The 15,267-nt window shown below is 42.7% G+C and overlaps 1 protein-coding gene across 1 annotated transcript in view; it reads left to right on the top strand.

Annotated features, from left to right (window-relative positions):
- The window catches only part of SPATA16 (spermatogenesis associated 16), a 331,768-nt gene that overhangs the window by 293,853 nt on the left and 22,648 nt on the right, over positions 1 to 15,267 (top strand). Inside the window, exons 9-10 of the mRNA XM_007517989.2 lie at positions 5,342 to 5,506; positions 8,400 to 8,483. Coding sequence (XP_007518051.2) covers positions 5,342 to 5,506; positions 8,400 to 8,483 — 249 coding nt within the window. The remainder of the gene's footprint in view (positions 1 to 5,341; positions 5,507 to 8,399; positions 8,484 to 15,267) is intronic.

Raw genomic sequence — 15,267 nt, 5'->3', positions numbered from 1 at the left:
CTAGCGATGGAAGATCTGCCCAATATAGGGCGGTACCTAGGGGGTATGACTTTTTGCCTTTTGTCATGAGGTGCTAAATAGTTTTTGAAGAAGACAGAGGATAGTCCTGGTTTCTATTTCTCAGAAAATAAGTCTTCTTGTATTATGACACCAGCTTATTTATCTTTTTAAAAATATTTTGAGAGTTGAGTGGTAGTGCAGCGCTTTAAGCCTACATGTCGCAAAGTGCAAGGACTGGCGTAAGGATCCCATTCAAGCCCCCGGCTCCCCACCTGAGGGAAGCAGATCTGCAGGTGTCTATCTTTCTCACCCACTTCTATCCTCCCCTTCTCTCTCCATTTCTCTCTGTCCTATCCAACAATGACAACATCAACAACAACAATAATAACTACAATAAAACAACAAGGACAACAAAAGGGAATAAATAATATTTAAATAATAATAATATTTTATTTAGGGGGCCAGGTGGTAGCGCACCAGGTTAAGTGCACAGAGTGCAAAACTCAAGGACCGGCGTAAGGATTCCAGTTTGAGCCCCCTAGCTTCCCACCTTCACAAACGGTGTAGCAAGTCTGCAGGTGTCTCTCTTTCTCTCCCCCTCTCTGTCTTCCCCTCCTCTTTCAGTTTCTCTCTATCCTATCCAACAACAACAGCAGCAGAAGCAGCAACAACAACAATAATGGCAGGAGCAACAACAACAATGAAAAAAAGATGCCGCCAGGAGCAATGGATTGGTAGTGCAGGCACTGAGCCACAGCGATAACCCTGGAGGAAAAAATACATATTTATTGGATAGAGACAGAGAGAAAGCAAGAGGGGAGGGGAGATTCAGAAAGGTAGAGACAAAGAGACACCTTCAGCACTTCTTCACTGCTCATGAAACTTCTGCCCTGCAGGTGGGGAGCGGGTGCTGAACATAGTGACTTGTGCACTCAACTGGGTGTGTTACTATCGGCCCCCTGGTTTCCTTGTCTTTATAGACTCCTTTGACACACAACACATAATCAAACAAGAATGACTTTGGCATTTCAGAGTTATATTCTAAACAGCCAAGTAACTGTGTGCACGTTACCATGTACAAGGTCCCAGATTCAACCCCTGGTCCCCACTTGTAAAGGTGGGGGGGGTAATTTGGGGGCAGGCGGTAGTGCACCCAGTTAAGCACACATAGTACAAAGTTCAAGGACCCAAGCAAGAATCTGGGTTCCCCACCTGCAGATGGAGACACTTCACAAGTGTTGAAGCAGGTCTGTGGGTGTCTATCAGAATCTCTCTCTTCCTTTCTATCCCCCCCTCAACTTCTCTCTATCTTTCCCAATAAAATGGGGACAAAATGGCCACCAGAAGCAATGCCTGCTGAGCCCCAGTGATAACCCTGGAGGCAAAATAAACAAATGAATAAATAAAGGGGTAATTTTATGAGTCGTAGAGCAGTCCTACAGGTATCTCTCATCTCTCCCTTCTAGCTCTCGATGTCACCCTCTTATAAAAGAAAAAGAAGCAGCACTATCATATTCTAAAGCCTTCTACCAACTTCTTCTGTCATGACTTTAATTCTACCAGTCATCAACCCCATTCAGCCTCTAGTTCTGCTCTAATGTTATTTTTCCTATTCTGGATCTCTGCCATTCCACGTGCTACCAGATGCCGGCCAGGCGGTGGCGCACCTGGTTAAGCACACATATTGCTGTGCTTTTCCACTCGTTGACTTTATTGGCTGCTGTCAGTTTCAGACCTTATGTACTGTGCTTCCTGGGCTAAATGCTGAAAATTTAAAATTACAAAAATCTGTTGTCATGCATGAAGCCTCCTCCACAGGCTGACTTGCCAAAAAAAAAAAACAAAACAATGTTTTTAATACCTCATTAATTTTACTTTTCATTTCCTCCTGGTAGAGTGTAAAAAATGTTTAAATGTGTACACAAAAATGAACAAAAGCATGTTGTCTACTCCATTTTATTGTTTTGTTTTTGCAATTAATGATTCTATTTGTTATGTCCAATAGAAATCCATTCCATGCACTTGAGATCTGTTTTTCAGCGGCACTTACTTGCCAAACATGTATCCATACTTGCCATTAAATCTAGCCAATTCTTTGGACAAAGGCTTCATTGGAACTTACTATTTACTTAGCTTTCACTGTGCTGTGCAAGGTTTGGTTCAGAGCTCAGTGCTTTATTACACTGTCTCCAGGAGCACAAGTGGTCTGTGGCCACTCCTCACTGGGGAAACTTTCCCTTAGAGTTACCTTGCTAACTATCATAGGATATTTCAGCTAAGTCCTTCATCTTCCATTATTTCCTTAAAACAACAGCACTAAAATGTTCCTGCTATGGCAGATAGTGACTTTCATTGCTTCTCCACTTTGTCTCTCAATGAGCCATATTAGTATTGTACAGATACAATATTAATCTATGGTTCCCAGATCATCAGGACTTCATTTGACTTGGGGCTTGAGGGGCGGAGGGCGGAGAGCAGAAAGAGTGACTATCCCCAATCAACTATACTCCTTCCCTATATCCTGTTCACACAGAGCATTTCCTGTTTTGTTTTGCACCCAATAATCAAGCTGACAAAGCCCCATTGCCTTCCACTATTTTTATTTATCTGATGTTTGGGAAAATTACACTGATAGATTATGTTTCCAAAGCAGGCTACAGTTGTTTCTGCTCTTTGGAGTTGAGTCACTACATGACTTTGCTACAAGTAGCCCCATTGTTTATTTTAAAGAAGGACAAAGGAAGCAATTTTTCTTCAGAAACAGAAGTGTTTCTCCTGCAACTTGCTTGCCTCTGACAGAATCCCATTGTTTTGTTCCATGTTTAAACTAAGTGGGTACACTGACTGTTTCATCAGTTCAGAGAAAGTATCTCAAATCCCCTGCTTACCGTCACTCCTCCTATAGGCTTATAGGTTTTCAGACAAATGATTAATCAGACAGAACAAACTGGTAGGAAGAGAAGCAAACTAGTTGAACTGCTTGGATAGATATTAAAGAGAAATCCAATAAATGCAAAGCAGTGGGTTTCTCTCTCTCTCTCTCTCTCTCTCTCACACACACACACACACACACACACTAAAATTCTAGAAAAAAGTGCCAACTCCTAGCTGCTGGTGTCAATCAAAATCTGTACATGAGGGAGCCTAATGCTAGTGCAGTAGGTTGAGCACACATGCCGCAAAGTGCAAGGACCAGTTCAAGGATCCTGTTTTCAGCCCCTGGTTCCCCACCTGCAGGAGGGTCGCTAGTGGAGAAGCAGTCTGCAAGTGTCTATCTTTATCTATGTATCTATCTATCTATCTTCCCCTCCTCTCTCAATTTTTGTGTGTCCTATCCAATAGCAACAATTGTTGGTATGCTTCTAGTTCTGCTTCTGGGATCCCTTCTGTTACATTGCTTGAAGTTGTGGTCTATTTACATGGTCATTCTGTTACATTGGTTAGGTCTCACTCCCTATGCCTCTGGGAGATTTTGGTTTAGTCCTTGCTAGTTCACGCTTCTTCCTTCTCCCCGCACCCTATCCTACGTATTTCCTTTGTTCCTGACTCTTCCACCAGAGGAGAGAGAGGAAAGATAGAGAAGACTGTGATTAGAGATAGCTTAGATTGCGCTGTGTTCCACATCAGTAAAGAAATACTGCTCTCCACTCAGCCATGAGTCCCTGGTCGTCTATCTCCTGCCCACGAAGCTAGCCCAGCATACTGGTGCCCTGATCTTTGAATGACAGTAACAACAAAGGCAACAAAATGGGAAAAAATGATCTCCAGGAGCAGTGGATTTGTAGTGCATGCATGGAGCCCCAGCAATAACCCTGAAATATATATATATATATATATATATATATATATATATATATATATATATCCAGAAAGAACTCCTCTCTAAACTTGGGTTGAAACTCAGATGCTCTAATTCATAATCATTTGCTGCTTTAGAAAAAAAGACTATGTTATGAAGGCAAAGTCACATCTGCCTTTTCCAGTTCCTAGGGAGAATTCTGTTCTATAAGTATACACAAAATAGTCCTTGCTCAACTCATAACCTCAACTTTCAGATATTGGCTTGTTCCTCAGTTTCTGTTTGAAGTATTTGAGTTGGGGTGGGGGGTGGGAGTGTCTACAACCATATCACCCTGAACATGCCCAGGCTTATTGCTAGGGCATGGTGTCTACAACTCTACTGTTCCCAGAAGATCATATATATATCAGAGAAAGAGAGACACCTGCAGCACAGCTCCATTGCTCATGAAGTGCACCATTGGGTGGGAACTGGGGACTTGCATCCAGATTCTATGCATGGTAGCATGTGCACTCTACTGAGTGTGTCACTACTTGGCACCACAATGTCATTTCCCAGTGACGCATATCTAGCAGGGCCCAGGATGGCCCAGAATGCTGTTTGATGACAAACAAACCTGTCAGAACAAGTGCTCCAGGAGAAACCCTGTCTTAAAGGTATAGCATTCCTCCCAGCCTGCCTCTCTGAGCCAGATACAGAGAGAAATTGATAGGGAAGAGGGACATAGAGAGGGTGAGAGACAGATAAGTGCAGCACTGTTTCACCACTTGTAAAGCTTTCCCCTATGCAGGTGGGACCAGTGGATTAACTGTGTTCATTACTGGGATGGTTAGGAGCCAGAGGAAAGGCTCTAATGTCACAGAAGAAGGGTTCGACTCAAAGCCCTCCAGTGAAAGCCAGAGGCGGGGGGTGTGGAGGGGGGGAGCAAAGCTGAAAGTTGAATGTAAGCCTATGAATTAGACAAAATTTAGTATGGAGAGAGCCATGTTTTAGGATTCAACTTGTATTTGAAAATGTCCTTTTGTATAAACAAGATAGCAGGCAGCTCCTATCTCCTATAATGCCTCTATAATTACATAAAATTACCTCCCCATATTGGCACAGCTCTGCTGGGTCACCACTGGAGGAGTTCAGCCCAGGTTCAGTTTCTGGCTTCTCAAGTCTTTGAAGAAGGGTATGGACAGTTCTCTATAGGACAGAAGGGTGGTCAAGCAAGACAGCTCACCTGGATGGGTGCCTGATTTGCCATGAACAACTTGACCCAAGTACGAGCCCAGCTCCCACTGCACTGGAGGAAGTTTCAGCGCTGTGGTATCTTCATATCTCTCTCTCTCTCTCTCCATATATGTATATATATTTGAAAAAGTAGACCCAGAGCACTGAAGCTCTGGCAGTGACAAAAATTTGACAGAAGGAAACATGTGCTAGACACCATGGCCTCAAAGGACTTAAGTGAATTAAAACCAGCCCCAATGCTTATCTCCATGGAGAGGTCACTCACTGTGACTTTGTTCTAAGATATTTCCTTCTCCCGGAGACCAGGGGAGCTTCCCCACCTGCTCGGGAGTGATGGAGAAGCTGCAGTACGCCAGCCTCCTGAGCCGGCAGCAGAGGGTCAAGGAGCAGGCCCAGGTGGTCCATCATGCCATGGCTGAGCTTGCTACCATTCCCTACCTCCAGGATCTCAGTAAGCAGGAGGTGGAGCTGGTGAGTTGTATAAGACTTTGTGATAATAAATGTAGTTTATGGGGCCAGGCAGTGGGTTGAGTGCATGTATTACAGTTCCAACACCCATCTTAGCAGAGCAAAGCCCACACTGTCTTTCTGCACCCATCATATGAAAACAAGTGAAAGGTGTGATAGGAAGCAGGAAATGGGTCGGTCATTGCAGATTTTCTTGATTATGGCTAGAAAGTAAGGTTACTAGAAACCTTCCCCCGGCATGGCAGACGGCTGTGGTTGAGTGGTTAAGTCACTGGATGACAGCTGTGGTTGTAGTTAAGTTGCTGGATGTGAAGCTGGAGGCCCATGATCAAATACCTTGAGTCGGATGTCTCTACTCTCAGGTTAAGTCCAAAGGTAAGTCAAGTCAGGAAGTCGGGGGGGGGGGAGTTTGGGGGGGAAATCTGGGGAGGAAGTCTGGGGGGGAAGTCGAGGGGAAAGATTTGCAAGTGGTGAAGCAGGGCTGCAGGTGTGTCTCCCTCTCCATGTCCCCTTTCTCTCTCTACTTCTGACTGTCTATCCAATAAATAAATAAAGATAATAAAAAAAGTCTTTTTTTTTATTATTATAAAAGAAAAAATAAATGTAGTCCCCCCACCTGCAGGGTGGTGGTGCGGTGCTGCAAGTGTCTCTCTGCCTCTCTATCTCCCCCTACTCTCAGTTTCTCTCAGTAAAAGAAAGAAGAAAAAAAGAAAGAAAGAAATGTAGTCTGAGGGCAAATTCTCCAACTCTGATGAAGCATTCTAATGAAGACACTGAGAGAGGCAGAAAGGGGTGTGTGTGTGTGTGTGTGTGTGTGTGTGTGTGTAGTTTGATAGCAATAGAAATGGGGGGAAGGGGAGGGGAGGGGATGGGAAGGGGGGAGAGCGAACCGGAACTCTGAAGCATTGCTTCACTGCTTGCAAAGATTTCCCCCAGCAGATGGAGACCAGGGACTTGAATCCAGGTACTAGCACACTGTGACCCAATCAGATACACCACAACCTAGCCCCAAGTGTGTGTGCTTTATTTCACATACTGATCATGGAAAGTGGCTTATTTATTCCTAAGGTGTCAGACTTTGTGTTCTAAGTGAAGTAAAATTTAGTAAATGTTTTTAATACACTATGTAACAAATTAAGCAATCAAGAAATGGACCACCAGCATTCATAGTGGTCTGCAAAATGCATAAAAAAAAAAAACACTAAAAAGCATGCAAAATGGTCTGACTAGTCAAATAGTCAAATAACAGAGTTATGAAAAGTTGAGATAAAAAAAACTTTTTAAATTTGTGTGTGTGAGAGAGAGAGAGAGAGAGAGAACCAGAGCATCATTCTAGCACATGGGACACTGGAGATCGAACTTGGGACCTTCTGCTTAACAGCCCCATGCTTTATTGATTATATTACCACCTAGATTTTAAAATATCTATTTTTAAAAAGCCAATTAATCCAGGAATTGCTGAGTTCAAACTGCTAACAGTACTTTGGAAACCTTTCTCGGTGTGTACATCAGATGCCACGGGAAAGGTAAAGTGTTTTTTCCTGCTGTTCACAAGGCATCCAGGAGTACAGTGGGTACAGAGCTTTCAAAGTACAGATTATCGCCAATTTTAGATGATCAATGCTTCTCTGAGATAAGAGAAAGCAAAGAAAGCGTTGATTTAAGAAGCTGACATGATAATTGGTCCTGGCTTTCTGAAAAGCATCTTCCAGATTTCAGTGTTAACTACATGAGGTCTGCACTTAGGGGACGTCCCCTGAGCTCCAAATCTGCAGTTTTCTTTTCTCCGAAAATGCATTTACTTCAAAATATGCACAACAAGCACCGAAGTGGCATTATTGGCATCCCTCATTAACATACCAATGCACCTATCTGCTATCTGAAACTTAAAAAAAAAGATCTTGGGGATATTTTCAGTTTAATGCCTGCTTGAGAGGGTGGGGAGTCCATTGTTATTGTTGTATTTGGTCAGGACAGATATTTTAAAACCATTATCTAAAAGATTTTTGCCACTGTAAGCAATAGATTTTACTGTGTAGCTTCCCAGCATGGGTTAACCTAGAGCATAAATCCCAGCAATACCCAGCTTGGTGCTGTATAAGCAGCAACTGCTCAAGAGAAGAGTTTTGCGTGACTCGCCTCTGCCCACCTGCCTGAGTAAACTGCACTATCTAAAAGTGTAGGGAGATTATCTCAGGGTTCATAGTACTGGTGCCTCTGTGAACTGAGCTAGCATTCCTTCTCTTTGAGCTCTGAGATTCCGCTTCCTCACTTTACAACCTCCAATGCACTGTGTACACAAGTCTGCTTTACATTGGGATATGGCGGTTTGTAGCAAAGCATCACATTCTCTTTAATTGCATTTGAATGGAATCTACAGAGTAAAGTTGGTTATTTTGAAATTTGATAAAAGAACAACAACAAAAAAAAGCCTTAAATGAGCTAGATCATTTAAGAGGCAGTAAAACAGCACAGTTTTAGTATTGTCCTCTGGTGAGTGTTTGCATAATACCTGGAATTATGACACATTAGCCTCAGGAGAGAATACCAAAATGCATTCATGTACTACATACCATTTCCTGAGGGAATTAACTGCCGCCTTCATTCTTTACAACCCAAATCTGTCTTAACAAAACAGCAACACTGCTGGCATTAAAACCTATATGTTTCCTACAAATTTTTGAGAAGCATCTTTGCATTGTGTCAGTATTTTATATCCGCAATAATACTCCATAATGACTGAAGCTGAGATGAGGTGGCAGTGTTCATTGTTGGGAAGATGAGTAATAAAATCATCAGCGTACAAATGATTTTTTAATTAGGTTTTAATCTGTGTATTTAGAGGAGTTATTTCTGTATGAATTCCATGCTGATAATTTTTATCTTGGTGCCACAGCTGCAGTCACTAATGGCAGATGCCGTGGACACCCTTGAAGGAAGAAGAGATGAGAAAGAACATGTGTGGAATACCACCCAAAAGGTAAAACCCCTTCTGAAGGAGATAGGTGGTTCTCAGAGGAACTGTCTACCTTGGGTCAAGTCTCTTTGGAAGATTAAAGGAAAAGGAAGTTGTCTGCATTGTTTCAGTGTTGGTTTTCTTGTTCATATGAACGCAGATCTTTCCCTAGCAGTAGAACCAGAGTTGATTGTGGATTTTTTTGATATGTTAACTTTTTAAAATATTTATTTATTCCATTTTGTTGCCCTTGTTGTTTTTATTGTTGTAGTTGTTATTGTTGATATTATTGATGTCATCATTGTTAGGTAGGACAGAGAGAAAAAGAGAGAGAGGAGGGGAAGACAGAGAAGGGGAGAGAAAGATAAACACCTGCAAAGTGTTTACCACTTGTGAAGTGACTCTCCTGCAGGTGGGGAGCCGGGGGCTCAAACCAGGATCCTTAAGCCAGTCCTTGCGCTTTGCACCACATGCACTTAACTTCATGCGCTACCGTCCAACTCCCTCTTTTTAAAAAAAAAATAAAAAGGAAATACTGACAAAACCATAGGATAAGAGGGGTACAACTCCATACAGTTCCCACCACTAGAACTCCATATCCCATCCCCCCCCCCCCCCATAGCTTTCCTATTCTTTAACCCTCTGGATTTTAATCTATCCCCTTAGGTCTGCTCCTTCTCCAACAGGATGCAAGCATATGCTTACATGGGTCTTCTTATCATGATCATTTTCATAATCAGCTTCTTTGACAGAGGTTATTATGGATTTTTTTAAGAGCCTTTCTATTTCATCTTCAGTCTATTTCCCAAACCTTTCCCTCGTTTTTTTGTTGGTTTTTTGTTGTTGTTGTTGTTGTTTTGTTGTTTTTTTGTCATTTGAAAAATAATGGCTACCTTTCGAGGAGTTATACAGAAGCTAGCAGTTTGAGTGAAATCATAAACTAGCTGTTAGGTGTGGGAGAGGAGCTCCTCACTGGCCACCAGAGTTTAAAGAAAGCAAGTAATGGGGGCTGAGTGGTGGTGCACCTGGTTGAGCGCACATGTTACAGTCCCCAAGGACCCAGGTTCAAGCTCCTACTCCCCACCTGCTGGGGGAAAGCTTTGCAAGTGGTAAAACAGTGTTGCAGGTATCTCTCTGTCTCTCTCCCTCTTTGGTGGTAGCACCTCTTTCTCTCTTGATTTCTAGCTGTCTCTATCCAATAAGTAAAGATAATGATTTAAAAAAAAATTTTTTTAAAGAAGGAAAGCAATGCTCTGCCTCACAACCTCTGTCAGGAGAAAGAATGAAATGAGCAGGCACTGAGCCCCAACAATGGCCCTGGTGGCAAAAATGGAAAAGGAAGGCAGACACCAGGATGCTCAGATCAGCGGGCCTCCATAAATTTGAGTGTCACTACAGACGCCCCTGCCAGCTCTGGGAGGTAGCTCACCTAGTAGAGTGTGTGTCTTACCATGTACAAAGGCCTGGGTTCAGACCCTGGCACACTTGGAAGCATCATGGATGACACTGGGAGAGAGCTATGGATGGTGGAGGAGTCTTACAGTGTCTCTCCTCTCCCTCTCCCTCTCACTCTCTCTCTCTCTCTCTCTCTCTCTCTCTCTGTGTGTGTGTGTGTGTGTGTGTTCTTTTTCTTTCTAAAAAATGGGAAAAGAAGAGAAAGGAAGGAAGGAAGGAAAGAAAGAAAGAAAGAAAGAAAGAAAGAAAGAAAGAAAGAATGGAAGAAAGAATGGAAGAAAGAAAGGGAGGAAGGTAGAAAGACCCAGCAAGGCTTCTCAGCAGAGGTATCATACATGTATGAGATACCTTCTTATTTCCAGAAATTCCAGGGAAGGCATTCTAAATGGGTCAAGAAGAATAAGAATACACAGGGCTCAGGAATAGGGGTCCAGCAAAGTCTCTTAGCTCTCCTTGAGTTAGTGGCTGTTAGACTTGCAGGTCATGGGGTACAGATTTAGGAAATAACCTCCAGCATAGTTCATATACTACTTTCTTGGTATTATTTTAAGTGTCTCAGAAAGAAGTAGCTCACATTTCAGGGAGTTGGAGAGAGGAGAGGGGCTACAGAGAATGTCATAAAGTATCATTTTTTTTCAGGCAATAAAAACCACTTCCTATAGACTTGAAGAAAGATAGGAAGGAAGAAGGCTGAGCCTTTATCTTCCACAGTTTAAATACTTAACATATGAAAAGCGGGAGAACTCCCCATTCAAAAGTTCTTGGCTCGAAGAGAGGGAGGAAGAGGGAGGAGGGGAGAGGAAGGGTGAGGGGGGAAAAGGAGAGGGAGAGGGAGAGAGAGAGAAAGAGAGAGAGTTATCTTGTAGAAGCCTGCTGAGGCCAGAAACTTTCTGAGATCTAATGAAGACAGTTTCAGTGGGATATGAGAATTGTCAATGAACATGTGCATTAATAATTTACAAGGAAATACAGAATCTTCCTGCCTGGCTTAAATTCTCCTTCACAAAGAAGAAATCACAGAAGCATTCTAATTAAGAAGTAACAGTCCTCCATGAGGAATCGTGGCAGATCTGAAGAAATGCATATCTTCTGCAATCAATGCAGAGAACCCCTCTGAGAAATGTATACAATGGAAATCAACTGAACTCAACAAATATTGGTTGAAGGTCTAGTGTACACCCAAAAGAATAGTAGACAAGGGCCTTGTGCTGAACAAGGCAAACATAACCCCTACTAGATGTCTTACTGTCCAGAATGGAAAACAGCTGTCAAAAATATACTTGGACATTTACTCAGTGTTATCATGAAAAAAATGTGCTATTCTGTGAAAACAACAGGGGAATATAATAGTCTGGGAGCCTTTAAAAAGCCCTGTCTTTAGATAACACTTGAGGATGTGAGCTAGGTGAAGAGAAGTCTAAGCAGAGAGAAGTGTTTTTACCAAGAGTGCAAAGAAAGTATGATTCACTCAAAAACAACAAAGCAAAGGAAGTACTTCAAAAGGAAGTGTAGAGGCTTCCTGTGATGTTTCACCCCTCTGTCTCTGTCTCTGTCTAAAAGTGAACTTAAGGAAGGAGGGAAGGAAGGAAAGAAGGAAGGAAGGAAGAAAGGAAGGAAAGAAGAAAGGAAGGTAGGTAGGTTGGTTGGTCACAAAGCAAGTGTGGAAAGCATAGAGATGGATAATAACAGACAAGATATGAGAATCAGGAAGTGAAAACTACCAAACTGATTCATGGATTGTGCAGATGGGAGAAAATAAAAGGAATTAGAAGTGATGCTTGAAGTTGGCTTGAGCTGCTGGCCAGAGGGTTAGACAGGTTTGATGGTGCCACTGTCACCAGGGTATGCTAAGTGTAATCGCTATCGAACAGGCCATGGCCGGTGCGCCGCTATGTTCCATCGCTGGGGAGCCAGAGACGACCCGAATTGCCCCTGCGGCTACAGACAGACTATGACCCACATAGTCAACGACTGCCACCTCTCCAGATTCAAAGGAGGTCTCGAAACTTTACATCAGGCTCAACCTGACGCTGTTGACTGGCTACGGAAGAAGGGCAAACGCTAGAAGAAGAAGAAGAACTAAGTGTAATTCAGCAAGAAATAATTAAAAAGACTTTGCCTCTCCTCAGCCTGCAGGCTTGGAAATAGATATTTACAGGAAAGAAATAAAGGAATCTCCTTCTCTCCCCCGCCTGAGAACTGGGAAATGGACCTTGCCAAACCCCAGTCTCTACACCTGAAAACAATGAGAAGCTATTTGCATAGGGCCAAAGAGTTGACCTGAGAGACTGCAGGAAGAAGAGACCTAATACCTTCCATAAGGAGGCAGAGAAGGACCTTGGGGGAGATGGATTTGGGGTAGGGTAACCCTACCCCCACACTTTGCAATATATATGTTCTAGTATTTTCCATTTTTAATAATTTTTTTCCTAGCACAAATGAGGGTGTCAGGCTGTTCTAGGCTGTGGACAGGCAAACCCAAAGGTTCTATTTCAGAAAAATACTGTCAGGAATACACAGGAATAAACTAGATTTTTTTCTTTTAGTTTTAAGTATTTAATTATTTTCATATTTTACTTATTGTTTTTATTTTGGATAGAGGGAGAGAAATTGGGGGTGGGGATAGAGACAGAGAAAAAAGAAAGATACCACAGCACTGCTTCATCACTTGTGAAGCTTCTCCCTTGCAGGTGGGGACCAGGGGCTTGAACCTGGGTCCTTGAACACTGTAGTATGTACACTCTGCTAGATACACCACTACCCAGACCCTTACACCAGATATTTTAAAGAATTTAATAAAAAAGCATAGTTCGTCAGTTATAAAATTGTTAACTAGGTTGTTATGGAAATATCCGTGGTGCAGCTCTGAGAATTACAGCTCTAAAGTGTTACAGTTCCAAGGTATTACAGCTCCAAAGGACAAGACTGAGATTGAGCCTGCGTGGAGGGCAGGGAGACACTATTATGGCAGCAGAGTCAATCCGGCTCCTGCCACCCCAGACTGCCTGCAGGCCAGGTGGTTGGAAAGCTGTTTATATTCCCTTCAAACTGGGTGAGGCCTGTGCTGATTGGTTACAGGGTGGTCTTGGAAAAGGTACATTTTGATTGATTATAAGGTGTACTAATCAGGTGTTCACAGGTACAAGGGTGAAGTGCTAACAGATTGGTTACATTGTGAGTCATCGAGGCACAGGTGAAAAGTGGTGAACTGGCGACATTCCACACCCAATCCTAGCCACCAAGATGCAAGTGAATACAGAATGAAAGAGGCAAGCTGGTTAGTGACACTTTTCTAACCGAAAGATTCAACTTGATTGGTTGCAAAGTGAAAGATATAATCTCATTGGTTACATTCTGTGTCGCCTAGCTTTGCTGAAATGTGGGCATGGCGATTCACCTGTCTGTGTGGAATTCTTATTTGGAAAACTTTTCATTTCAGGTAACTGAAAAACCAAAGGGAAGTCAAGAATTGTCATACACGCACACACACACACACACACACACACACACACACACATGCAACTGAAGAAAGCAGTTACCATCCCTGAGAGCTGTGGAAGCAGGAAAAAAATGATTAATTAAAAAATAAAAAAGATTGAAAGTACTAAAACTGGGGTGGGGGAGATATGGTTATGCAAACAAACTCTCATGCCTGAGGCGCCGAAGTCCCAGGTTTAGTCCTCCGCGCCACCATAAACCAGAGCTGAGCAGTGGTCTGGTAAATAATAATAATAATAATAATGTCCTAAAACTTAGAAACTTGTAGCCAGAATCATATTGGGTCAATATTGAGAACTCCCACTAGTAAGTGTCCTCAGTTGGTGCTATTACCTCTGAGTTGGGAGATGTCTTGAAGGGTTGAAGCCCAGACATCTGAGGGGAGATAGCTCTAACCAACCAATGAAGGTAGAGGCTTGCAGGAGTCGGTAGTAATGGAAGTAATCTGTAAATTTACTTTTGGGAAAATGAGAAGCAAGTGCTACTTAAGGAAAGAAGGAAAGGAGGGAGGGAGGAAACATAGGTAGTCAAAAGAAAAAAGAGAAAGGCCTTTGCTGTGTATAGAAATAGTTGTTTGGGACAGGGATTTGAAAATTCACAGTCCATGTGTCAAAAAAGACCAAACACCTATTTTTGTGAATGAAGATTGTTGCACATAGCCATATATATGTCTTTGATTCCTTGTCCCAGTTGAGTACTTGCCACAAAGGCTGGGAAGCTTGCAAACCTTAAACTGTTAACTATCTGACCCTGTGCAGGATGGGTTGAGAGTAGTCAAGCTGAAAGGGTTGACAGAGGTGTCTCAGTTTGGCCTCTCCAAAAAGTGTTTCCAGAAAGAAGTGGAACCCATTTGTGTCTTGAAGACCAAGCCCAGGATTGTTAGAAATGGGTAGTTTGTCCAAAAGAAGAAGAAGAAGGAGAAGAAGGAGAAGGAGAAGCATAATATGCAAGTTATGAATTTAGTAAGACCATTTTATTTTCTGTTGCGCGAAAGAGGCATAACCAGGCCCACTGAAAAACCAATAGGCTGGCCCACTAGGTAGGAAGTCCATCTTGCTTTTATTCCTAAAGCCTATTTGAAACTGCCCTGTTCTCCTTGGATTGGATACATGGTTTCACAGTCTTATCACCACTGGCTAGAGAGAGAGGGCAGTGCATGGGGAAAGAACTCCTTTTTCTTTGGGTTATGGACCTGGTCTGAAGCACACATTTCTTTCTTTTCTTTTTTTCATTATAATATTTAACTTTATTTTTTGTGTTGTATTTTTTAATTAATTTATTTATAAAAATGGAAACTGAAAAGACCTTAGGATAAGAGGGGTACAATTCCCACCACCAGAGCTCAGTATCCCATCCTCTCCCCTATTCGCTTTCCTATTCTTTTTTTTTAAATATTTATTTTATTTATTTATTCCTTTTTTGTTGCCCTTGTTGTTTTATTGCTGTAGTTATTATTGTTGTTGTCGTTGTTGGATAGGACAGAGAGAAATGGAGAGAGGAGGGGAAGACAGAGAGGAGAGAAAGATAGACACCTACAGACCTGCTTCACTGCCTGTGAAGTGACTCCCCTGCAGCAGGTGGGGAGCCGGGGTTCGAGCCGGGATCCTTATGCCGGTCCTTGTGCTTTGCGCCACCTGCGCTTAACCCACTGCGCTACAGCCCGACTCCCTCGCTTTCCTATTCTTTATCCCTCTGGGAGTATGGACCCAGGGTCATTATGGGTTGCAGAAGGTGGAAGGTCTGGCTTCTGTAATTGCTTCCCCACTGAACATGGGTGTTGACAGGTGGATCCATACTCCCAGCCTGCCTCTCTCTTTCTCTAGTGGGGCAGAGATCTAGGGAAGTGAGCTCCAGG

The sequence above is a fragment of the Erinaceus europaeus genome, chromosome 14 (assembly GCF_950295315.1).
Source record: "Erinaceus europaeus chromosome 14, mEriEur2.1, whole genome shotgun sequence".
Taxonomy (NCBI): domain Eukaryota; kingdom Metazoa; phylum Chordata; class Mammalia; order Eulipotyphla; family Erinaceidae; genus Erinaceus; species Erinaceus europaeus.
The sequence above is the reverse complement of the archived record's forward strand: the minus strand, read 5'-3'. Positions and strand labels throughout refer to the sequence as shown.